This window comes from Salmo salar, chromosome 03 (genome assembly GCF_965601325.2).
Source record: "Salmo salar chromosome 03, fSalSal1, whole genome shotgun sequence".
In the NCBI taxonomy this organism is placed as follows: Eukaryota; Metazoa; Chordata; class Actinopteri; order Salmoniformes; family Salmonidae; genus Salmo; species Salmo salar.
Window position 1 is genome coordinate 9,397,501 of NC_138293.1, and position 25,431 is coordinate 9,422,931.

Consider the following 25,431-nt stretch of genomic DNA (forward strand, 5'->3'; position numbering starts at 1 on the left):
GTGTTTCTCTCGCTGGTTGGTGTTTCTCTCGCTGGTTGGTGTTTCTCCTGCTGGTTGGTGTTTCTCTCGCTGGTTGGTGTTTCTCCTGCCGGCTGGTGTTTCTCTCGCTGGTTGGTGTTTCTCTCGCTGGTTGGTGTTTCTCCTGCTGGTTGGTGTTTCTCCTGCCGGCTGGTGTTTCTCTCGCTGGTTGGTGTTTCTCTCGCTGGTTGGTGTTTCTCCTGCTGGTTGGTGTTTCTCTCGCTGGTTGGTGTTTCTCCTGCTGGCTGGTGTTTCTCTCGCCGGCTGGTGTTTCTCCTGCTGGCTGGTGTTTCTCCTGCTGGTTGGTGTTTCTCTCGCCGGCTGGTGTTTCTCTCGCCGGCTGGTGTTTCTCTCGCCGGCTGGTGTTTCTCCTGCTGGCTGGTGTTTCTCCTGCTGGTTGGTGTTTCTCCTGCTGGCTGGTGTTTCTCTCGCCGGCTGGTGTTTCTCTCGCCGGCTGGTGTTTCTCCTGCTGGCTGGTGTTTCTCCTGCTGGTTGGTGTTTCTCCTGCTGGTTGGTGTTTCTCTCGCTGGTTGGTGTTTCTCCTGCTGGTTGGTGTTTCTCTCGCCGGCTGGTGTTTCTCTCGCCGGTTGGTGTTTCTCTCGCTGGTTGGTGTTTCTCCTGCTGGTTGGTGTTTCTCCTGCTGGTTGGTGTTTCTCCTGCTGGTTGGTGTTTCTCTCGCCGGCTGGTGTTTCTCTCGCTGGTTGGTGTTTCTCTCGCTGGCTGGTGTTTCTCCTGCTGGTTGGTGTTTCTCTCGCTGGTTGGTGTTTCTCTCGCTGGTTGGTGTTTCTCCTGCTGGTTGGTGTTTCTCCTGCTGGTTGGTGTTTCTCTCGCCGGCTGGTGTTTCTCTCGCCGGCTGGTGTTTCTCTCGCCGGCTGGTGTTTCTCTCGCCGGCTGGTGTTTCTCTCGCCGGCTGGTGTTTCTCTCGCCGGTTGGTGTTTCTCCTGCTGGTTGGTGTTTCTCCTGCTGGCTGGTGTTTCTCCTGCTGGTTGGTGTTTCTCCTGCTGGTTGGTGTTTCTCCTGCTGGCTGGTGTTTCTCCTGCTGGCTGGTGTTTCTCTCGCTGGTTGGTGTTTCTCCTGCTGGTTGGTGTTTCTCTCGCTGGTTGGTGTTTCTCCTGCTGGCTGGTGTTTCTCCTGCTGGCTGGTGTTTCTCCTGCTGGTTGGTGTTTCTCCTGCTGGTTGGTGTTTCTCCTGCTGGCTGGTGTTTCTCCTGCTGGTTGGTGTTTCTCCTGCTGGCTGGTGTTTCTCCTGCTGGTTGGTGTTTCTCCTGCTGGCTGGTGTTTCTCCTGCTGGTTGGTGTTTCTCTCGCTGGTTGGTGTTTCTCCTGCTGGTTGGTGTTTCTCCTGCTGGCTGGTGTTTCTCTCGCTGGTTGGTGTTTCTCCTGCTGGTTGGTGTTTCTCCTGCTGGCTGGTGTTTCTCCTGCTGGCTGGTGTTTCTCTCGCTGGTTGGTGTTTCTCCTGCTGGTTGGTGTTTCTCTCGCTGGTTGGTGTTTCTCTCGCTGGTTGGTGTTTCTCCTGCTGGCTGGTGTTTCTCTCGCTGGTTGGTGTTTCTCTCGCTGGTTGGTGTTTCTCTCGCTGGTTGGTGTTTCTCTCGCTGGTTGGTGTTTCTCCTGCTGGCTGGTGTTTCTCCTGCTGGTTGGTGTTTCTCCTGCTGGTTGGTGTTTCTCTCGCTGGTTGGTGTTTCTCCTGCTGGTTGGTGTTTCTCCTGCTGGCTGGTGTTTCTCCTGCTGGTTGGTGTTTCTCCTGCTGGTTGGTGTTTCGCTTGCTGGTTGATGTTTCTTGGTTGTCTTTTCTGACTGTTGCCACAATGTGTCCAATCTGACTTGACTGTTGCCACAATGTGTCCAATCTGACTTGACTGTTGCCTTTTAGCTTTTTATTCATTTGTCTGTCCTCCTTTCTCTCTTTCACACACTTTTTTTCTCTCTCCCCAGAGCCAGCCAGTCTGGTCTCTCTCCCCAGCCAGTAATTCTGGTCTCTCCCCAGCCAGACAGTAATTCTGGTCTCTCCCCAGCCAGACAGTAATTCTGGTCTCTTTCCACAGCCAGTAATTCTGGTCTCTCTCCCCAGCCAGACAGTAATTCTGGTCTCTCTCCCCAGCCAGCCAGTAATTCTGGTCTCTCTCCCCAGCCAGTAATTCTGGTCTCTGTCCCCAGCCAGTAATTCTGGTCTCTCTCCACAGCCAGTAATTCTGGTCTCTGTCCCCAGCCAGTAATTCTGGTCTCTCTCCCCAGCCAGTAATTCTGGTCTCTGTCCCCAGCCAGTAATTCTGGTCTCTCTCCCCAGCCAGTAATTCTGGTCTCTGTCCCCAGCCAGTAATTCTGGTTTCTCTCCCCAGCCAGTAATTCTGGTCTCTGTCCTCAGCCAGTAATTCTGGTCTCTCCCCCCAGCCAGTAATTCTGGTCTCTCCCCAGCCAGACAGTAATTCTGGTCTCTCCCCAGCCAGTAATTCTGGTCTCTTTCCACAGCCAGTAATTCTGGTCTCTCTCCCCAGCCAGCCAGTAATTCTGGTCTCTCTCCCCAGCCAGTAATTCTGGTCTCTCTCCCCAGCCAGTAATTCTGGTCTCTCTCCACAGCCAGTAATTCTGGTCTCTGTCCCCAGCCAGTAATTCTGGTCTCTCTCCCCAGCCAGTAATTCTGGTCTCTGTCCCCAGCCAGTAATTCTGGTTTCTCTCCCCAGCCAGTAATTCTGGTTTCTCTCCCCAGCCAGTAATTCTGGTCTCTGTCCCCAGCCAGTAATTCTGGTCTCTCTCCCCAGCCAGTAATTCTGGTCTCTGCCCCCAGCCAGTAATTCTGGTTTCTCTCCCCAGCCAGTAATTCTGGTTTCTCTCCCCACAGCCAGCCAGTCTGGTCTCTTCCCCTCAGTAATGCTGATCTCTTCCCCCAGCCAGCCAGTGTTGTCTCTCTCCCCAGCCAGTGTTGTCTCGCTCCCCAGCCAGTGTTGTCTCGCTCCCCAGCCAGTGTTGTCTCTCTCCCCAGCCAGTGTTCTCTCTCTCCCCAGCCAGTGTTGTCTCTCTCCCCAGCCAGTGTTGTCTCTCCCCCCAGCCAGTGTTGTCTCTCTCCCCAGCCAGTGTTGTCTCGCTCCCCAGCCAGTGTTGTCTCTCCCCCCAGCCAGTGTTGTCTCTCCCCCCAGCCAGCCAGTGTTGTCTCTCCCCCCAGCCAGTGTTGTCTCTCCCCCCAGCCAGTGTTGTCTCGCTCCCCAGCCAGTGTTGTCTCCCTCCAGCTCCCCCATTGCTCCTGCCTTCTTCTCTGTTCTCTCCTAGCTCCAGTCCTCTTCTCTTCTCTCTCTTCTCTGTTCTCTCCTAGCTCCAGTCCTCTCCTCTTCTCTCTCTTTTCTGTTCTCTCCTAGCTCCAGTCCTCTCCTCTTCTCTCTCTTTTCTGTTCTCTCCTAGCTCCAGTCCTCTCCTCTTCTCTCTCTTCTCTGTTCTCTCCTAGCTCCAGTCCTCTCCTCTTCTCTCTTCTCTGTTCTCTCCTAGCTCCAGTCCTCTCCTCTTCTCTCTCTTCTCTGTTCTCTCCTAGCTCCAGTCCTCTCCTCTTCTCTCTCTTTTCTGTTCTCTCCTAGCTTCAGTCCTCTCCTCTGTCTCTGTTCCCTCCCTGCTCCAGTTCTCAGGTACACTGTGTACAATCTCTCCTCTCTCCCCCCTCTCTTATCTCCATCCCTCCCTCTTCTCGCTCTCCTTTTCTTCTCAGTGTCTCCATTTCTCTTCTTCCTCCTTGTCGTTACTCTCCCTCTCTCCCACAAATGGGGCAGTCTGGGTTGCTGTGCATTGAGTGGGTTAAAAGACAAGTTGTTACGGTAGTTTTTAATGGTTATGATTACAGTTGTTTTTAATGTTTATGATTACGGTACTTTTTAATGTTTATGAGTTTAATGTTTATGATTACGGTACTTTTTAATGTTTATGATTACGGTACTTTTTAATGTTTATGATTATGGTACTTTTTAATGTTTATGAGTTTAATATTTATGATTACGGTACTTTTTAATGTTTAGGATTTCATCCTAAACATCTTTAAAGAGCTAATGTTCTCTGTAGGATTGTGTTTGAATATCAGTGTATGAATATCCACACATTACAGATGGACACACTAAGGAATATTACCTACTCATCTCAGGGACATTATGCGCATAAATAAACCTTACATCAAAGGCAGCACTCAAGGTTGAGCACTCAATGTAGACAGCTGGGGCCTTGGGATGGACTACACTGCTACATGAGTAATGAGAGGTTACATAGTTGGGTTAGGGTATTGTTGCCAAAGTCATTAAGTTGTGTTTGTTTGTCTGTTTATTTGTCCAGAGCCATGCTACGACTCAGTGACTGAGGACGAGGAGCTGACCGCCTCAGGCCTCAAGAGGCTGTCACTACGGAAAGCAGGGTCCATCCTCAAGCTCAAACCCGCCGCCTGGGTCTCCGCCTCTAAACAGGGGGAACGGACTACGGGTTCAGGCCACACCCCCAGCAAGGTGTCGCTCATCGACTTCGAGGAGGAGTTTCCCCCGGCCACACCCTCTCCCTCCCCAGTGGCGGAGCTACAGTTGCCCTCATTGGTCAAGCTGGCCTTGGAGGCGGAGTCTATTCTGGACAGGACTCCTCCTCAGAGCCCATGGTGCTCGCTGCCCTGCCCCTTACACCCCACGCCAGTGGTGGACTGGGACGCCCGCCCCTTACCTCCGCCTCCTGCGTACGATGACGTGGCGCAGGACGAGGAGGACATGGAAGTGAGCTCCATCAACAGCTTGGAGCAGCGACAGCAGGGGGGGATGGGTGCGAGCCACAGCTCCACGGAGGTCATCCCGGCTGGGGAGGAGGGGAAACCCCTGGAGGACAACCTCTTCTTACCCTCCCAGCAGGGCCAGGGCTACACATCCTTCTCCCAATCAGCAGAGATCTTTCAGGAGCTCCAGCAGGAGTGCATGAGGAGGCTCAATGTGCCCACAGGAGGAGTTCCCCAGCCCCCCTCTCCGTCACCGAGCTTAGGCCTCCAGTCCATAGACGTGCACCGCCATATCGTCCTGTCCTTCTCCGAGGACAAGCCCCAGATCCCTCCCCGCATTCCCATCCCGCCTCGCCCCGTCAAACGAGGGGACTACACCCGCTGGTCCGGTGACCTCTCCCTGTCCCCGACTCCAGCTCCCGAGGAAGTCCAGGACCGGCCCCCTCAGATCCCCCCGCGGAACCCCCTGTCCCAGCCAGGCTCGCGCACCCCCAGTCCCATGGGGCTCCTGGTGGGCTCCCCCCAGCAGAGGACAATGGTTTGCCCCAGCGCCCCTCCTCCGGCCACATACGGATCCTACCTTTCCACGTCCCCGGGGAAGATCATGCCCACTACGCACAGCTTTGCCTCGGACCCAAAATACGCCGCGCTCAAGGTCATCCAAGCACAAGCCCAGGGTAAGGACCTGGCCAAGGGGCCATGCATCCTGCCCATTGTCCGTGATGGCCGCAAAGTCAGCAACACGCACTACTACCTCCTGCCCGAGAGGCCGCCTTACCTGGACCGCTACGACCGCTTCTTCAGGGAAGCAGAAAACGTGCCGATCGGTGGCGGCGGTGGTATCTGTGAGGAGAGGCAGCAGGCCAACACGGCCATGGTCAGGCCAATGGTGGTGAACCAGCAGCAGCAGAGTAAGGGAGGAGATGTCAAGGCCAACTTCTCCAACAACAACAGCAGTCTGGGCTGCCGGCCGGGCATGAAGGCCTCTCTCAGCCTGCCTAGGGTCAGCTCTGAGGGGTCAGCCAGCAGGGCAGCAGGTGGAACCACAACAGACCAGGTCAAGATGGTGTGTAGTACCGAAAGCGCCAGTCAGATTTGCTTTTTATAATCTGTAATCAACTGGAAAGGACATAGTCTATTAGACAAAAACACATAGGCCTACCAAAACAAAAACACATAGGTCTACCAAAACAAAAACACATAGGCCTACCAAAACAAAAACACATAGGTCTACCAAAACAAAAACACATAGGCCTACCAAAACAAAAACACATAGGCCTACCAAAACAAAAACACATAGGACTACCAAAACAAAAACACATAGGTCTACCAAAACAAAAACACATAGGCCTACCAAAACAAAAACACACAGGCCTACCAAAACAAAAACACATAGGCCTACCAAAACAAAAACACATAGGCCTACCAAAACAAAAACACATAGGACTACCAAAACAAAAACACATAGGCCTACAAAAAACAAAAACACATAGGCCTACCAAAACAAAAACACACAGGCCTACCAAAACAAAAACACATAGGTCTACCAAAACAAAAACACATAGGTCTACCAAAACAAAAACACATAGGCCTACAAAAAACAAAAACACATAGGCCTACCAAAACAAAAACACACAGGCCTACCAAAACAAAAACACATAGGCCTACAAAAAACAAAAACACATAGGCCTACCAAAACAAAAACACACAGGCCTACCAAAACAAAAACACATAGGCCTACCAAAAACAAAAACAAAGGGGGAGGCATAATGAGGTATGAGTAATGAGGTATGAGTAATGAGGTATGAGTAATGAGGTATGAGTAATGAGGTATGAGTAATGAGGTATGAATAATGAGGTATGAGTAATGAGGTATGAGTAATGAGGTATGACATTACAGTATGTTGGATATGGAGACAAAGAGCACAACTACTGATTCAGAAAACAAGAAACATTATACAAAAAGTATTAAAAGACACTAAAAGTCCAGTTACAATAAATCAACTTTGGCAGAGTTAGAGGATACACCCACCAGTTTTTCTTTACCGTGTTCGTTTATCATTTTGCTGCCAAATCAAACTTCCCAAGTCCCTAGAGGATTAAAGTACTGGGATTCGGTCCACAGACAGCCCTGCGCCAAACTAACCAATCGATCTAAATCAACACTCTCTCAACCAATCAAGTATCCATCAAAGATTATTTTATAAGATTACATTGCACTCTGGAATTAAATTAGAGTTGTATAATACAGTAATTATTTGTCCCAACCCATGTCAACCCAGGTCTTAACATAAGCTATGGGCATAACACTTCAACACCTAGATTGAACTGGAAGCTGACTTGTTGGGGGACCAGTCCACTATATAGTGCAGTACTTTTGACCAGAGCCCCATAGGCTGTAGTTTAAAGTAGTGCACTATATAGGGAATAGGACAGGATTCCCCAACTGGTGGCCGGTGGTTTAATAAGTAAATTATTATTATAATTAGAATTTATTTTCATAATTTTCATTGTTGGACATAACAGACTAAAAACACCAGGAAATCACCTCGGAGATCTGTTCCTAAGTATTCCCACGCATAGTAGATATGATCGTATACAAAATGTAAGCAAGGTTTGAAATTATTATGTTTTAGTCAAATATTATATCTGTTTGGGCTTCTTGTGGTCAATTTGTGATCTACAAATTATTTGTAATCATGTTCCGGTCCGCCGACCACACGCTCAAGACAAATTTGGCCCCCAGCTGAATGTAGATTATCCTTGGAATAGGGTGTCATTTGGTTTTGCTTTGGAGAGTGTTTTGGTGTTTCATGTGCCATCATTGAACAGGAGGGGGCAACAGAGAGCAATTCCTGACCAGTCTTTCCATAACATCAACTCCTGCTGAGGCACTGTTTGTCTGCTTGCTTACAGACATCTTCTCCTTACTGGTGGATTGATTACTTCCTAACTAAATCGAAATTCAATATTTCAAACTGTAACCAAATTCTATTTTATGTATAACAACCAAATGTAATTTGTGCACCGAGAGCACTTGGGAAGATGGATGTACTGAGAAAAGGGTCTTGGAAAAGGTTCAATAAGGAGTCTACATTAAGACAGACAGACAGACATTAAAGCACTCACACGCTCGCTGCATTTCAATTCTGTACCCTTTTCAAAAAGTGTGCACTCATTCACTCCTCTATGCATTTAAAAGCATTGGATTGGTGCAAGCATGGCTGCAGGGAGTTTCCACCCTGTTGCTCAGACCAGTCCATTCCTTTTAAATCCATGAGGTGGAGTGTATGAGTGCAGAGAATACGATTTGAAGCCACTCACTCAGTCAAAAAGACTGATAGAGACCTATTATTTTCCACAATGTATTAGACTTGTAGAACAAACATAATGAGCATGCCACTAAAGTGTTAGTGTCTGAGCATAGTTGAATCATTATTTAAAAAAAAAGTTTTGTATGAGGTTTTGATTGACAGCAGAGGACTGCCGAGCTGATTGGTCAGTGTAGCAGCAGTATTGACCTAATTGGTTTTTTTTTGTAGAGGACTGCAGAGCTGATTGGTTAGTGTAGCAGAAGCGTTGACATGATTGGTTGTTTGTGTGGCGTTTACAGGTGCAGGAGGCGGTACATGGCGTGACAGTAGAGGAGTGTCAGACAGCCCTCCAGAACCACAACTGGAACATGCAGAAAGCTGTGCACTACCTCAAGGTAGGGGCCCTTGGTGGTAGTGCACTATTACCTTGTCACACTATGGAGCCAAACAGAGCTGTACTACGTTGGCCTGGTTACTCATCCACCATAGTTGCTGGAACCTACAATTACAACATTTCTAATCACAGCACTATATAAACTCCCAGTGATGTAGAAACTCCCAGTGATCTATAATCATTGGCAGTATATAGTGTGCGACTTTCTTTATTTTTCCTTAGGAAGTTGTGGAAATAAAACCGTTCTAGCTTACAAAAGGGATAAGTCCTTTTTGCAGAAGTTAACCCATCAAAACATTTGCTGATTTTGAAATATCTGATGACGGAAACATGAATAATACAATGTTTTCAGAGACGATGAGTAGTGAGGGCGAGTTGTAACTGATCCTGTTGTTGTCAAGGTTGAGCAGCTGTTCTGTCTTGGCCTGAAGACCAGGCTGGAGTGTCTCAAGATGCTGGAGATGTACAACTGGAACTTGGAAGTGGCCAGCACTCAGCTCCTGGACTCCTACAGCTCCGTCACACAAAGGTAACATAGATTTCTGGAGAACATAAAGGGATAGTTTGAGATGTTGGTAACGAAGCCCTTTATCTACTTGACAGCCGATCCCGAAGACTTCCAGCTTTTGCGCTAACACTAGATAGCATTTGTTTGCGAAACTACCTGTAACTTCCTTCATACTGGATGCGGAGACATAAAAATGGGTCCATGACTTCATCTGTGGGAAAAATAGATACAGTCCCTTCAGGAAGTATTCACACCCCTTTACTTTTCCCACATTTTGTTGTGTTACAGCCTGAATGTAGATTTTATGTCAATGATCTACACATAATACCCCATAATGTAAAAGTGGAATTTTGTTTGTAGAATGTTTTTTAAATGAGAAAAATCATTCATCCGAAATGTCTTGAGTCAATAATTATTCAACACCTTTGTTATGTCAAGCCTAAATACGATCAGGAGTAAAAATGTAACAAATCGCATAATAAGTTGCATGGACTCATTCTGTGTTCAGTAAAAGTGGTTAACATGGTTTTTGAATGACTACCCCATATCTGTACCTCACACATACAATTATCTGTAATCAAGTAGTGAATTTCAAGCACAGATTCAACCACAAAGACCAGAGAGGTTTTTCAATGCCTTGCAAAGAAGGGCACTGATTGGTAGATGTGTAAAAAAAAATCTATAAAAGCAGATGCTGAATGTCCCTTTGAGCATGGTGAAGTTATTAATTAGGCTTGAGATGGTGTATCAATACAGCCAGTCATTACAAAGATACAGGCGTCCTTCCTAACTCAGTTGCCAGAGAGGAAGGAAACTGCTCAGGGATTACACCAATGGAGCCCAATGGTGATTTTAAAACGGTTGCAGAGTTTAATGGTTGTGTTATGAGAGAACTTGAGGATGGATCAACAACATTGTAGTCACTCCACAATACTAACCTAAATGACAGGGTTAAAAGAAGGCTCCCGAGTGGCACAGCGGTCTAAGGCACTACATCTCAGTGCTAGAGTCGTCACTACAGACCCAGGTTCGATCCCGGGCTGTATCACAACCAGCCGTGATCGGGAGTCCCATAGGGCGGCGCACAATTGGCACAGCATCGTCCAGGTTAGGGGAGGGTTTGGTCGGGTAGGCCGTCATTGTAAAATAAGAATTTTTCTTAACTGACTTGCCTAGTTAAATAAAGATTTTTTTAAAAGAAGGAAGCCTATACAGAATCATATTTTTCCAAAACATCATCATGTGGCAAAGAAATGAACTTTTTGTCCTGAATATAAAGTGTGATGTTTGGGGCAAATCCAACACATCGCTGAATACCACTCTTCAAGCGTGGTGGTGGCTGCATCATGTTATGGGTATGATTTTTGGGGGGGGATAAAAAGAAACGTTATTAAACAGCAAAATCCTAGAAGAAAACCTGGTTCAGTATGCTTTCCAACAGGCACTTTCAGCAGGACAATAACCTAAAACACAAGGACAAATCTACCAAGACGACATTGAATGTTCCTGAGTGGCCTAGTTACAGTTTTGACTTAAATCTGCTTGAAAATATATGGCGTGGAAATGGTTGTTCAGCAATGATCAAGAATAAATTGACAGATTTAAGAATTTTGTATAATATTGTATAATCCAGGGGTGCAAATCTCTTAGAGATTTACCCAGAAAGACTCACAGCTGTAATCGCCACCAAAGGTGCTTCTACAAAGTATTGACTCAGGGGTGTAATAGTTATGTATTTCATTATCAATACATTTATAAAAAAACAAACATGTTTTCACTTTGTCGCTATGGGGTATTGTGTGGAGATGGGTGAGAAAATGTTTTGATTTAATGTATTTTGAATTCCGGATGTAATTTCCCCCAACTATGCAAACCTGTATGTGGGACAATTTTAAGAAGTTTTCCTTTTTAAAACAGAGAGACACCCCTTACTTTCTAAATTACTTCTATGCAAGAGATACATAGATGATGTCTTTGTGCTCTGGGAAGGAAGTCAGCAGGAACTAAATGAATTCCAAACTCTACTAAACGAGAGCTCTGAATACCTCCAATTCACCATGCAGACTCATGAGAGAAAAATGAACTACCTGGACGTATGGATTATCAAAGAGAATGATGCATTACACACAGACTTATACACAAAGCCCACAGATCGCAATACCTTGTTATGTGTGAATAGTATGCATCCCCTTCCCCCCAAGACTGGTCTACCATATAGCCAGTTATGCAGGGTTAAACAAATCTGTGGCCACCAGTCAGATTTTGACAGCAAAGCTAAAAAAAATGACAGATAAATTCAAAATGAGAGGCTACAAGGACAAAACTCTTGATGAGGCAATGATGAAAATATCTCAAAAACCAAGAGCGGAATTACTAAAAACTCAAACAAAGAAGAAAAACAACGCCACTGTCTTTTGCACCAAGTACACCAAGGGTTTCGGAGAAAATGAAAGCAATCCTGAAAAAGCACTGGCATATTCTGCAATCAGACCAAAAAATTGCACACCTCTTCAAAGAACCCCCACTGGTGGTCTATAAGCATGGTCGCAATATTGGATATAGTTTGGTGAGATCTGACATGCCCCCTGAGCCCACTCAGACACTCTTGATACCTATCCCAAATGGGAACTACAAATGTGGCTCATGCGCACAGTGTAATAGCACTATAAAAACGTCTTTCTTCAGACACCCACATACAGGTCGAAAGATCCCTGTGAGGGGAATCATCTCATGCAAGACCAAGGGAGTAATCTGTCTCATCACCTGTTCATGTGGAAAAGCCTACGTAGGACAAAACGAAAAGACAATTAAAATAACGCCCAGCTGAACACTGCAGCTCAATCAGGTGTAAGAACATTGACTATCCAGTAGCAGCTCACTTTGTTGAAGCTAACCATCCAATCTCCTCCCTCAAATGCACAGGCATTGAGCACGTTGCTCTACCAAGGAGAGGAGGTAACATTGAGCACGTTGCTCTACCAAGGAGAGGAGGTAACATTGAGCTCCTACTACTACAAAGAGAGGCTTACTGGATATCCTATCTAAAAACAATGACCCCTAATGGTCTGAATATTGACTTTGATCTCAGGCCCTTCTTATGAACACATTTTCCTTTATGAACAAGTCTTATAAATGTAAAAAAATATTTTCTACAGCTTATTAGCGTACACCTAACATGTTCCCCCTGTTGACGAGGTTCATTATATATTAAAGTTGAACCAAGATTACATGTAACAAAAATGAAATGTGAAATAATGTGAAATTGATTGAAAGAATAATGAATGTTGATGCTAATATGATTAAACAATATTCCATTAAGTTTTATATGATAACAATAGCATAATATATTTAATATGATGTACAATATTCCATTAAGTTTCTATATGATTACAATTGCATAATGTATTTAATACGATGTACCGTATTCCATTAAGTTTTTATATGATAACAATAGCAGAATATATTTAATATGATGTACAATATTCCATTAAGTTTATATGATAACAATAGCATAATATATTTAATATACCATATACCATTTTTTTTTAACAGTTTCACAAATTAATTTTAATTAACTTAATCATTATGACACACCCCTCACTACTGTCATTGGTTGCACTAATTGCACTGTTTGGCTCCATAACCTGGTTCAAGTATTCATGACATCACCCTGAGGAAGGCACAGTGATGCTGAAACGTTGGGAAATACCCATTAAATTGCTGGGAGATTATACATGGACTGTGCGACTTCCTTTATTTTGATAGTTTATAGTTTATTCGCCGTTAGTCAGCACCTCCACACTAACTATTTTCTGTGTGTGCGCCCGCTCATGTTTTTTAAATAAAAAAAATAAAAAATGTTTGATTGAATTCCGGATGTAACACAACACAATGTGAAATAAGTCAAGGGGTGTGAATACTTTCTGAGAGCACTGTAGTGCCAACATGCCAAACTATCCCTTTAAGAGGAGAACTTAGGGCAAACTAACCCTGCTGATGCGGATGATGGATTTTACTCCAGACAAACAGCCAAACACATGGGTCATGTTCAGTAGGGCACACTGTAACTAAACGTTTTGAATAGGAAAATATTTCAGTCTGATTTCTTCCGTTTGGTGCCTAATGAACAAGTCACTGATTCTACTAATTAAGAATCAATTCGGTGTGTTGCTGCTTGGTCCAGCCCAATAACCTAATATACTCATGTCTGTCCACAATTTAAACTGTATCAATTTACGTTAATCTAGCACCAAGTAAAATAGATGGAATTGTGAATGTACTTGGATTTGTTTTTGAAATAATGGGACATCAAAATAAATCTCTCATCCCGTTGCAGGCGGTGACCGATGCTAGGAGCAACAGCAGAACTTGTTTTTATTTGTCATCTGTCTTTGAGGGGACGGAGTCTGCTCCCATCCCTCTTTTATGACTTGCCAGACGCATCCCTTAAGAAGACGGGGATTTGAGTGTGTTCCTGGAGTACATTTGACTGTGTGATGGGCCATGGCTGCAGTCTTGCCTACTGTACACTGAGACCTGGATAGGTGGAGGCTGCTGAAGGGGAGGACGGCTCATAATAATGGCTGGAATGGACTCAGTGGAATGATATCAAACACATCAACGACATGGTTTCCATGTGTTTGATACCATTCCATTGACTCCATTCCAGCCATTATTAGGAGCCGTCCTCCCCTTCAGCAGCCTACACTGAGGACCAGGGGGCTAGCCTCCACACTGAGGACCAGGGGGCTAGCCTCCACACTGAGGACCAGGGGGGTAGCCTCCACACTGAGGACCAGGGGGCTAGCCTCCACACTGAGGACCAGGGGGCTAGCCTCCACACTGAGGACCAGGGGGCTAGCCTCCACACTGAGGACCAGGGGGCTAGCCTCCACACTGAGGACCTGGAGGCTAGCCTCCACACTGAGGACCAGGAGGCTAGCCTCCACACTGAGGACCAGGGGGGTAGCCTCCACACTGAGGACCAGGGGGCTAGCCTCCACACTGAGGACCAGGGGGCTAGCCTCCACACTGAGGACCAGGGGGCTAGCCTCCACACTGAGGACCAGGGGGCTAGCCTCCACACTGAGGACCAGGGGGCTAGCCTCCACACTGAGGACCAGGGGGCTAGCCTCCACACTGAGGACCTGGAGGCTAGCCTCCACACTGAGGACCAGGAGGCTAGCCTCCACACTGAGGACCAGGAGGCTAGCCTCCACACTGAGGACCAGGAGGCCAGCCTCCACACTGAGGACCAGGAGGCCAGCCTCCACACTGAGGACCAGGAGGCTAGCCTCCACACTGAGGACCTGGAGGCCAGCCTCCACACTGAGGACCAGGGGGCCAGCCTCCACACTGAGGACCAGGGGGCTAGCCTCCACACTGAGGACCAGGGGGCTAGCCTCCACACTGAGGACCTGGAGGCTAGCCCGTACTACCACCAAATAGGAGTGGAAGTCGACTTAGAATACAGGTAGTGGAACCATACTCTTAAAGGGACCATGGTGTCTGCTGGTTTCTACCCTATACGTCCTCTTTTCCATTGCTGGTCTCCCCGATTCAGTTATATCACTGCCACAATACACCTTTGACCAACTAGGCTGACCTCTTTTGTGTTATTACTGACATATGAATCAGGGGAGCACTCCCCTACTGTATGTGAGCTTTGCTAAGCTCCTCGGTTTGAATAGGGGCTTGTTTTAGGGAGGTCAGCATTTTTCTGCTGCGCCGCCCGCCCTCCCAGGCTATACTGTGTTTTAGCAGAGGACAAAGCCCACCTGGAAGGAACACAAGAGAGAAAGAGGAGAGAAAGAAGCTAAATGCAGCTGGTCTACTTTTAAGTCGACTCCTTTTTTCTATTCTATTCTAGAGATTTCTACATGATTTCTATAAAGATTTTTTTTATGCACACAAACGGTTACATACATGAATAGTTCAGTTTATATATTTGCAGCGAATATGTGCTAGAAGTTAGTATTTTTAGTTTTTAGTGCTCCGTTTTTAATATATTTGGGGTTTTGAACCGGTTGTTTGAAAAGGGGGACATATTGAAAACATTACATTCTTGAGATTTCAAAAAATATATATATATTTTGTCAGTTATTAAAGCCATGTATGTTGTGCTTTCCCTGAATCGAGTTCACTTATGGTTGTCAGTGACATCAATCTGATCCACTCCTGGTGGCCATGTACAACTTCTGGTGTGTTATATGACACCTGACTTTTCATAGTGCTCTCACACTATCTACTCTAAGCACCTGCCCACACAAAACAACTGTTGAAAATCGACCCACTGGCTTGCCTATTTTACCATGTGTTCAAAGCGCATTGATACTTCTAGTATTAAGAACATTGCCAGCACTCTAGGACAAAAATCCCCCCCCCCCCTCATCTATTAGGGACTAAAACCCTCGGTCAACACCCATAGGTTACGCACAATTTTGACCGGAAAGACTAGATAACACTGGCTCTAGTTGATTACACACCACGTCAAGCACACGTGTTGTAAGATACAACACGTCACCATACTGGACATTAATAATAAATAAAGTGTATAACCTAGAGCAAACTGTATAGTGATATGTGATAGTTTTCGATGTATTTTCTGTACTCTTATCCTGATGCACGCTGTCTGCTGGTTTTCCGTGTGTTATGATTCAAATTACGTTTTTTGGTGAACTGCACATTAATATACTGTACACTGAACAAAAATATAAAATGCAACATGTAAAGTGTTGGTAACATGAGCTGAAATAAAACATCACACAAATGTTCCATACGCACAAAAAGCTTATTTCTCTACCATAAGCCGCCTCCAACATTGTTTTGGAGAATTTGGTAGTACGTCCAATTGGCCTCACAACCGCAGAACACGTGTATGGCGTCGTGTGGGCGAGCGGTGAGCTGACGTCAACGTTGTGAACAGAGTGCCCTATGGTGGCGGTGGGGTTATGGTACGGGCAGGCATGAGTTACAGACAACGAACAGAATGGCATTTTATCGATGGTGTTTTGAATGCACAGAAATACCGTAACGAGATCCTGAGGCCCGTTGTAAGGCCCTTTTTTTTAAGGTATCTGTGACCAACAGATGTAGATCTGTATTCTCAGTCATGTGAAGTCCATAGATTAGGGCCTAATGAATTTATTTCAATTGACTGATTTCCTCATATGAACTGTAACTAACTCAAATCTTTGAAATTGTTGCGTTTTATATTTCTGTTCACTATATAATCATAATATATGCCATTTAAGTAGACACTTTTATTCAAAGCAACTTACAGTATGTATGGGTGGTCCCGGCAATCGAACCCGCTATCCTGCCGCTGCAAATGCCATGCTCTACCAACTGAGCTACATCAGACCACAATAAACCCAATAACTTTTTATAGTTGATTTCAATCTGAAAATCAATCTTACATGAGAAGGCCTAAACTAACTTCAAATGAGTTGAAACTTAAGCACAGACTAACACGGTAAAACTATCAGACACCTAGCAGAACACTCCTACCACGTAGTGGGCTTGCAGAACAGTCCTACCATGTAGTGGGCTTGCAGAACACTCCTACCATGTAGTGGGCTTGCAGAACACTTCTACCATGTAGTGGGCTTGCAGAACACTCCTACCATGTAGTGGGCTTGCAGAACAGTCCTACCATGTAGTGGGCTTGCAGAACAGTCCTACCATGTAGTGGGCTTGCAGAACAGTCCTACCATGTAGTGGGCTTGCAGAACACCTCTACCATGTAGTGGGCTTGCAGAACACTCCTACCATGTAGTGGGCTTGCAAAACAGTCCTACCATGTAGTGGGCTTGCAGAACAGTCCTACCATGTACTGGGCTTGCAGAACTACCTACCATGTAGTGGGCTTGCAGAACACTCCTACCATGTAGTGGGCTTGCAGAACACTCCTACCATGTAGTGGGCTTGCAGAACACTTCTACCATGTAGTGGGCTTGCAAAACACTCCTACCATGTAGTGGGCTTGCAGAACAGCCTACCATGTAGTGGGCTTGCAGAACAGTCCTACCATGTAGTGGGCTTGCAGAACACTTCTACCATGTAGTGGGCTTGCAGAACAGTCCTACCATGTAGTGGGCTTGCAGAACAGTCCTACCATGTAGTGGGCTTGCGGGCTGATCTTTATCCTGTCTTTGCACTGTAGCAATTTGGACTTGTGTGACTGTGTTTATTTGTTTGTGTCTTTATGTCTAAAACTCAAGAGAGAATGTTATGCCAAGTAGTTGTGATCGATGTCTTGATTAGAACACCGTGTCTTGATTAGAACACTGTGTCTTGATTAGAACACCGTGTCTTGATTAGAACACCGTGTCTTGATTAGAACACTGTGTCTTGATTAGAACACCGTGTCTTGATTAGAACACCGTGTCTTGATTAGAACACCGTGTCTTGATTAGAACACTGTGTCTTGATTAGAACACTGTGTCTTGATTAGAACACCGTGTCTTGATTAGAACACCGTGTCTTGATTAGAACACTGTGTCTTGATTAGAACACTGTGTCTTGATTAGAACACCGTGTCTTGATTAGAACACCGTGTCTTGATTAGAACACCGTGTCTTGATTAGAACACTGTGTCTTGATTAGAACACCGTGTCTTGATTAGAACTGTCCCGTAGACACTTTGGCCATGTTCCAAACTCAAACTTTGTCTCCTTGCCTCTTAGTCATTTACCACCACAGATAAGGAAGGTCTGGATAGGTGAAACCAATTTGCCAAAAACTTGCAAGGTTTAATGCAGTGGAACTATCAGTCCTACCTTTCCGCCCCTTAAGATTCACCCAGGCCAGTCCTCAAAGGGCAGAGGTAAAGTGTCCACGTTTATGGTTTGGAACACCGCCTTAGTTGAGCTTTTCCTGTATGCAATAATAAGGCACCTGTAACCTCTTCCGACAGTCAAGGTGACAAAAAAGGGTGCTTCCATTGCTGTGAACTCCTTGATGCACAGAAAAATGCTTAGTGGCACAGTCTGATGTCACGATAAAGCGACCCAGTCCCCATGTCTTACATGATACCAAGCTGCTGTAGTCAGAAGGACTGACACAACATTCTGGCAATATTACCCAAACCAATGTTCTCCTGTTCATGCTGTTTTTAAGTTGATCGCTGTATTACCTCGGTGTTGGTTTGTTCATCCCGATGTACTTGTACTAGAGGTCTTCACGGGTACAAAAAAGTTGGGGCTTTTCCACCCGGACCCGATATGCATAAGTTATTTATTATTTTAAAGGGAGAAAGGTGGCGCTCTAGCAGGTCGAGGAGGGGCCGTAGTGTGAACGACATGGAGAGACGGGAAAGAGAACCTAGTCAGTTGCACAACAGCATTCAACTGACATGTCTTCCACATTTTAACCCAACCCCTCAGAATCAGAGAGGAGCGGTGGGCTGCTTTACCGACACACATGTCATCGGCACCTGGGGAGTGGGTGTTGTTGGGGGGTTAACTGTCTTGCCCAAGGGCAGAACGGCATATTTGTTTACCTTGACAGCTCAGGGATTCAAACCAGCAACCTTTTGTTTACTGGCCCAATGCCCTTAACTGCTAGGTGACACGGGGAGCAGGGAGGGAGAGACAGCAACCAACCAAGCCAACTCACGCTATAGTAGACTAATAGCTGCCATAGCTAGGTTATATATCATCAAATATGATTATGTAGTACCTGTCTTAGACTGCATCAAACCTGGAAGAGAAGCTAACTAAGGCTGCAGTGCTTGCGCTTTCTCATCCTACAGTTACTAATAACAACAATTCCATTCAGAATATTAAGTAGCAGCCTACCTCTTGGCTCTTGGTTGTTGCAGCCTATCCTTTAACTTTTAATTCCGTCAATTTAATTCCATCTTCCACTGATTAGATATCTCCTATCTTTTGCCACACATGGAGCGAGGCAGTAGCCGATTTGATTACTTATGATTGGCCAACAACAAGCGCCACGCTCCACTCTGGTGAAAAGCAAGAGCAGCAACTTAAAAACTACAATTTCTCTCTCTCACTCTACTGTAGCAGTCGCATTCGGATCTGTACATTACCTTCCGGACAAATCAGTTAAAATTACACGTACCAGAGACCCGTGGTAATCATATCAGCTCCGTGATATTATTTAGAATTCTAGTTGTGGACCCACTCGGGTGCCAGATGGGGTGTTGGGTAATCGGGTACATGTGGATCCATTCTGACCTCTAACCTGTACCAATGTGCTTTCCCCAAAAGTGTTTTATTTCCCCATGGTTGTATAGTTGATTTTTTTTCCCCCTTCCCCCTGGGTGTTTGGAATTGTGCAAGAGTACAAATGCAAGTTAATGCCGCCAATCTCAAATGTATAAAATGTATTTTTATTAAAAAAAAGTAACTTTTTTTTACCTTGCTCTCGTTACGTCTGATTATTTTTCTTGGGGCGTCTTGATGAGTGTTGATTGGGTGGCTCCCAAGTGGCGCAGCGGTTTAAGGCACTGCATCTCCAATCCAGGCTGTATCACATCTGGCTGTGATTGGGAGTCCAATAGGGGGGCGCACAATTGGCCCAGCATCGTCCGGGTTTGGCCGGGTTAGGCTGTCATTGTAAATAAGAATTTGCTTTTAACTGACTTGCCTAGTTAAATAAAGGTTAAATAAAATATTTAACGTGCAGCAAGGAAAGTGCCAATTCTTACATAACACTTAGAAGAATGGACAGCTAATTGCCAATTACTCACTTAGAGCTATTTAGTAATAAAGAGCCCGGCAACTCTGAACATTGCCCTGAATGCTCTTCAATTAGTTGAAAGAGAAAAAAAACTATCTCCATATTTTGTATATACTGTAGCCTCAAATGAAAAGGGCTTGGATACTTTTTGGATAGCTAGCTATGGGGCATTTTGCTTAACCCCTGTGTAGTCTTAACATTCTGTATACTCCCCTTGTCCTAAGGGTAAAAAATGACCGGCCTTCACTAAACCACTAAAATAAAACAGCTTAATTGAGTTTTAAACCCTAAATCTATTTTGCGTGAAGAAACAACCCGCCATTCATCACAAATGTTGGGAATATCTGGGTTTTCCCTCTTCACAATGCAGAAAGACTGCATTTAATCAGTGGACACCACCGGTTTTTATTACAACACACCTGTCATAAAGTATAGGGTTATTATTATTTATTATTATTATTATTGCTAAAGGTACTGCATAGGTGTAAACATATTTTTTTTAGCAAGAGATAGCACTTGTATAACCTAATAAAGTAGCAGAAAGGAGTGCAGGGGGGAGCTCATGCTTCTTCTTTCTAACTGTGCCGACCATGGTGATCTTCCTGTTCGGGAGCTGCTGGCTGAGTCAGGCTTGTTCTTTCTAACTGTGCCGACCATGGTGATCTTCCTGTTCGGGAGCTGCTGGCTGAGTTCAATCAGTAGCATACATATTCTCAATTTCTCATTGTGTGTGTGTTTTTGTGGTGGGTAAATTATTTTATAACTGCTGGGTCAAAAATGACCCTAAGACAATCTTTGTACCCTGGTGGTGTACAGCTTTCATGGAAATATGAACATGAAGGCGATGTTTCACTTTTTCTAATGTTGGTGTCACTCTAGGAAAAGTCATCAAATTTCAAGTTGAAAAAATATAATTTAGGAGGTTTTCTCTGCTGTTAAACATAATGGCGGGTCATTTTTGACCCTTAAGACAACACAAGGGTTAAGGGTTGACACAAGGGTTAAGTCCCCTATTACATGTGCTTCTTTTGTTTGCTCGTGAAGGACAGACAAACCTCTGACAAATGGCCAAATCAGTGTTTATGGCTTAATTTCAGTATATGTGCATGAAATGTGTGTAGAGTATTTTCCAGGTTTCTGTGTGTGTCTTGTGTATGTGTGTATCCACCCTTTCATGGCCTTGGTGTGTGAGTGGTTAATCTGAATCAATTATGTGGGTTTCTTGTGAGGAGTGACTCAACCTTTTGACAAATGGCCTTTCTTGTTCTCTACAAGGACGCAGACCTTGTATCCAGTATATATTGAGTGTATGTGACCGACTGGCTCGATTCGGTCTTATGTAGCAAAATTTGAAATTGTGTTTTTGTACATTGGATAAAAGTGAAGACTCAGAGCTAGAACATTGTATATCATACACTACAGTTGAGGAACAATGGGAAAGTAACTCTGCTTTGAAAGTTGATAAACTTGTAACCCCACTTTTGAGAAAATGGCCCTTGAAAGATTTGGTTCACCTGCCGGAGAGCTCTTCTTTGTCTTTGGGGCTCCCAAGTGGCGCAGCAGTCTAAGGCATTGCATCTCAGTTATAGAGGCGTCACTACATCGTCTTAAGCCTTAGCCCCACCCATCTCTTTAAGGATTCACATGCATGAAATCAGCAGCCTGGTGGTCCAAAATAGCGTAAAAAAAAAAGAATTTAGTGTATGTCAATCTACCAAACCATTCAACTATAAAAGCAACTTTCTAAACAATGTTTTGGTTCGTTTCTAGCTTGTTAGCTACAGTAGCTAACGTTACGTTAGCTGGCTAGCCAGTTCAAATAATGACCACATCATACAGCTGACAACGTCTTAACTTTTTAGCTAATTTGTATTCATTATTACAGGACGACAAACTCACAACAAGATCATTTATTTACAAGTTAAATGGCCAGTTAATAACTTACTATTGTGAATGTGAGGAAATAAAAGCAGGGCATTCTACCAGAGAATGTTAGAACTTGGACACTGTCTCGTTGGCCTAATGTTATATCCTCATTTGAGCCAACGGTGGCTAGCTAGCTAACAGTACTCTTTAACTTGCAATGAAAAAAACTTTCTGACAAGAGTAGAAACTTATAATATCTGAAAATGTAGCTAGCTAGACTCTCATCTGTATACATGGATGAACGCTTCTCCCTCTCTGTCACGGATGCCATGGTTACCCTTAGATGTAATCCGGAGACGGGTGTTTTATACAACAGCCTTCTGTGTGTTCTCTTTACGACTCCCTCCGTGCAATCAAATGCTAGAATTTTCTCTATCTCCTTAGCTATCGTACTTTGCTTCCACCGGGAATTCCACTGATTTCAAAACTCTGTCCTCCAGAAAGTGGAGAGCAACACTTGTGCAGTTATTCGTGATACTTTTTTATTTTTATTTTTTTAAAGCTGCTTTAGAAAGGGTTACCTACAAATACGGAGCAGTCCTTTGTTATAGACAAAAGTGTGCTACATGGCAGACCAATCCGAAATCATCTCTCGGCATGTCCAGCCCCTCCATTATCTCAGCCAAACATGGCTAGCGGGAAGGTTTTTCCTTTTTCTGTGGCTAAACCAACTAGACTCGTCATTTTACAATTGTATTTGTATTTACAGATGGCATACAAGTTTGTTATTAAGGCACATAAAAATTCACATTCCAGAAGGCATTTCTGCCAACAACAACAAAAAAAGTTAACGTTCAAATGGCTCTCCTGTGAAGTAGTGACCCGCGACATACACCTAGTTTCCTGAAACGGGTCACATATGGATCCTAGTTTCCTGAAACGGGTCACATATGGATCCTAGTTTCCTGAAACGGGTCACATATGGATCCTAGTTTCCTGAAACGGGTCACATATGGATCCTAGTTTCCTGAAACGGGTCACATATGGATCCTAGTTTCCTGAAACGGGTCACATATGGATCCTAGTTTCCTGAAACGGGTCACATATGGATCCTAGTTTCCTGAAACGGGTCACATATGGATCCTAGTTTCCTGAAATGGGTCACATATGGATCCTAGTTTCCTGAAACGGGTCACATATGGATCCTAGTTTCTCATTATGAATTAGCCTTGTTATAAAACGATGTCACTTCTCACTGGGCACAGATGTCAATTCAACGTCTATTCCACATTGGTTCAAGGTAATTTCAGTGGAAGGACGTGGAAACAACATTGATTCAACCAGTGTGTGCTCAGTGGGTTGTGTTTCAGAGTACATTAAGTGTTTTTCCTTTATACAACTTGTATGAAAAGGTCCCATTTGTGTTTTATGATTGTGGAATTCCTAATGATGTTTTTAAAACAGCTCGCAGTTGAAGAAGATTAAACTTCATTACGCAATAAATATGTTGAAGCTCTGCAGCTATGGAGTCACTTGTTATAAATAGTTATAAAGAGGTTGGCATTTCCAAGGTAGAGGGCCTGGACATATTCTTTCCCTTACTCATGTACTGTCTACACCCACACACACACTCGCACTACCATTTGGGCTGCTGAACTTTTGCTTACTAATGACAAGTGTGGGTCCTCCATTCGTCTTGTTGATGTTTGTGCACAGTATTGTTGCCGTTCCCAGACCAAATCAAAAAAATACCCAACTTCCTGATCATTATGGTATAAAACAAGCATTGGGTTCAGAACATTCCCCCAGAGAAATTATTTAGTTTTTCGCAAATAAAAAAGGGAGGAAGGTAAAGTAGAGGGAGACAAAGAAAGTGTAGCGATAACTGAGAAACTTCTGCCGTTTGGGGAAGTGTGTGTGTGTGTGTGTGTGTGTGTGTGTGTGTGTGTGTGTGTGTGTGTGTGTGTGTGTGGTGTGTGTGTGTGTGTGTGTGTGTGTGTGCGCTCAAATGTGATTATGTTCTTTTCTTTCTGTTGTAGTACTGTACTGGGGGCTGGTCTAGTGGTAGTACTGTACTGGGGGCTGGTCTAGTGGTAGTACTGTACTGGGGGCTGGTCTAGTGGTAGTACTGTACTGGGGGCTGGTCTAGTGGTAGTACTGTACTGGGGGCTGGTCTAGTGGTAGTGCTGTACTGGGGGCTGGTCTAGTGGTAGTGCTGTACTGGGGGCTGGTCTAGTGGTAGTGCTGTACTGGGGGCTGGTCTAGTGGTAGTACTGTACTGGGGACTGGTCTAGTGGTAGTACTGTACTGGGGGCTGGTCTAGTGGTAGTACTGTACTGGGGGCTGGTCTAGTGGTAGTACTGTACTGGGGGCTGGTCTAGTGGTAGTACTGTACTGGGGGCTGGTCTAGTGGTAGTACTGTACTGGGGGCTGGTCTAGTGGTAGTGCTGTACTGTGGGCTGGTCTAGTGGTAGTACTGTACTGGGGGCTGGTCTAGTGGTAGTACTGTACTGGGGGCTGGTCTAGTGGTAGTGCTGTACTGGGGGCTGGTCTAGTGGTAGTGCTGTACTGGGGGCTGGTCTAGTGGTAGTACTCTACTGGGGGCTGGTCTAGTGGTAGTACTGTACTGGGGGCTGGTCTAGTGGTAGTGCTGTACTGGGGGCTGGTCTAGTGGTAGTGCTGTACTGGGGACTGGTCTAGTGGTAGTACTGTACTGGGGACTGGTCTAGTGGTAGTGCTGTACTGGGGGCTGGTCTAGTGGTAGTGCTGTACTGGGGACTGGTCTAGTGGTAGTACTGTACTGGGGGCTGGTCTAGTGGTAGTGCTGTACTGGGGGCTGGTCTCGTGGTAGTACTGTACTGGGGGCTGGTCTAGTGGTAGTACTGTACTGGGAACTGGTCTAGTGGTAGTACTGTACTGGGGGCTGGTCTAGTGGTAGTACTGTACTGGGGACTGGTCTATTATGTTTTGCCCCCCTGTTTATCTGCTCTTTCTCCCCCTCACTTGCCATCAATTCAATTTAAGGGCTTTATTGGCATGGGGAAAATATGTTTACACTGCCAACGCAAGTGAAATAGATCATTAACAAAAGTGAAATAAACAATAAAAAATTAACAGTAAACATTGCAAATGTCATATTATGTGCAAATAGTTAAAGTACAAAAAGGAAAATAAATAAACAGAAATGTGGGTTGTATTTACAATGGTGTTTGTTCTTCGCTGGTTGCCCTTTTCTTGTGGCAACAGGTCACACATCTTGCTGCTGTGATTTCACACTGTGGTATTTCACCAAATAGATGTGTGAGTTTATCAAAATTAGGTTTATTTTTTAATTCTTTGTGGGTCTGTGTAATTTGAGGGAAATATGTGTCTCTATGGTCATACATTTGGCAGTTTCCACCTCATTTTGTGGGCAGTGTGCACAGCCTGTCTTCTCTTGATAGCCAGGTCTGCCTACGGCGGCCTTTCTCAATAGCAAGGCTATGCTCACTGAGTCTGTACATAGTCAAAGCTTTCCTTAAGTTTGGGTCAGTCACAGTGGTCAGGTATTCTGCCACTGTGTACTCTCTGTTTAGGGCCAAATAGCATTCTAGTTTGCTGTTGTTTTGTTAATTCCAATGTGTCAAGTAATTATCTCTTTGTTTTCTCATGATTTAGTTGGGCCTAATTGTGTTACTGTCCTGGGGCTCTGTGGGGTCTGTTTGTGTTTGTGAACAGAGCCCCAGGACCAGCTTGCTTAGGGGTCTCTTCTCCAGGTTCATCTCTCTGTAGGTGATGGTTTTGTTATGCAAGGTTTGGGAATCACATCCTTTTAGGTGGTTCTATAATTTAGCTGCTCTTTTCTGGATTTTGATAATTAGTGGGTATCGGACTAATTCTGCGCTGCATGCATTATTTGGTGTTTTATGTTGT

General features: G+C 45.0%; 1 protein-coding gene across 2 annotated transcripts in view; it reads left to right on the forward strand.

Annotated features, from left to right (window-relative positions):
• LOC106596996 (activated CDC42 kinase 1) overlaps nucleotides 1–19,330 on the forward strand; it is a 99,809-nt gene extending 80,479 nt beyond the window's left edge. For both annotated transcript variants that reach the window (XM_045714465.2, XM_045714464.2), the window contains 4 exons: nucleotides 4,316–5,799; nucleotides 8,347–8,442; nucleotides 8,843–8,970; nucleotides 13,286–19,330. In XM_045714465.2, coding sequence (XP_045570421.1) covers nucleotides 4,316–5,799; nucleotides 8,347–8,442; nucleotides 8,843–8,970; nucleotides 13,286–13,292 — 1,715 coding nt within the window. In that variant the 3' untranslated portion in view covers nucleotides 13,293–19,330. The remainder of the gene's footprint in view (nucleotides 1–4,315; nucleotides 5,800–8,346; nucleotides 8,443–8,842; nucleotides 8,971–13,285) is intronic.
• The last annotated feature ends 6,101 nt before the right edge of the window (nucleotides 19,331–25,431 follow it).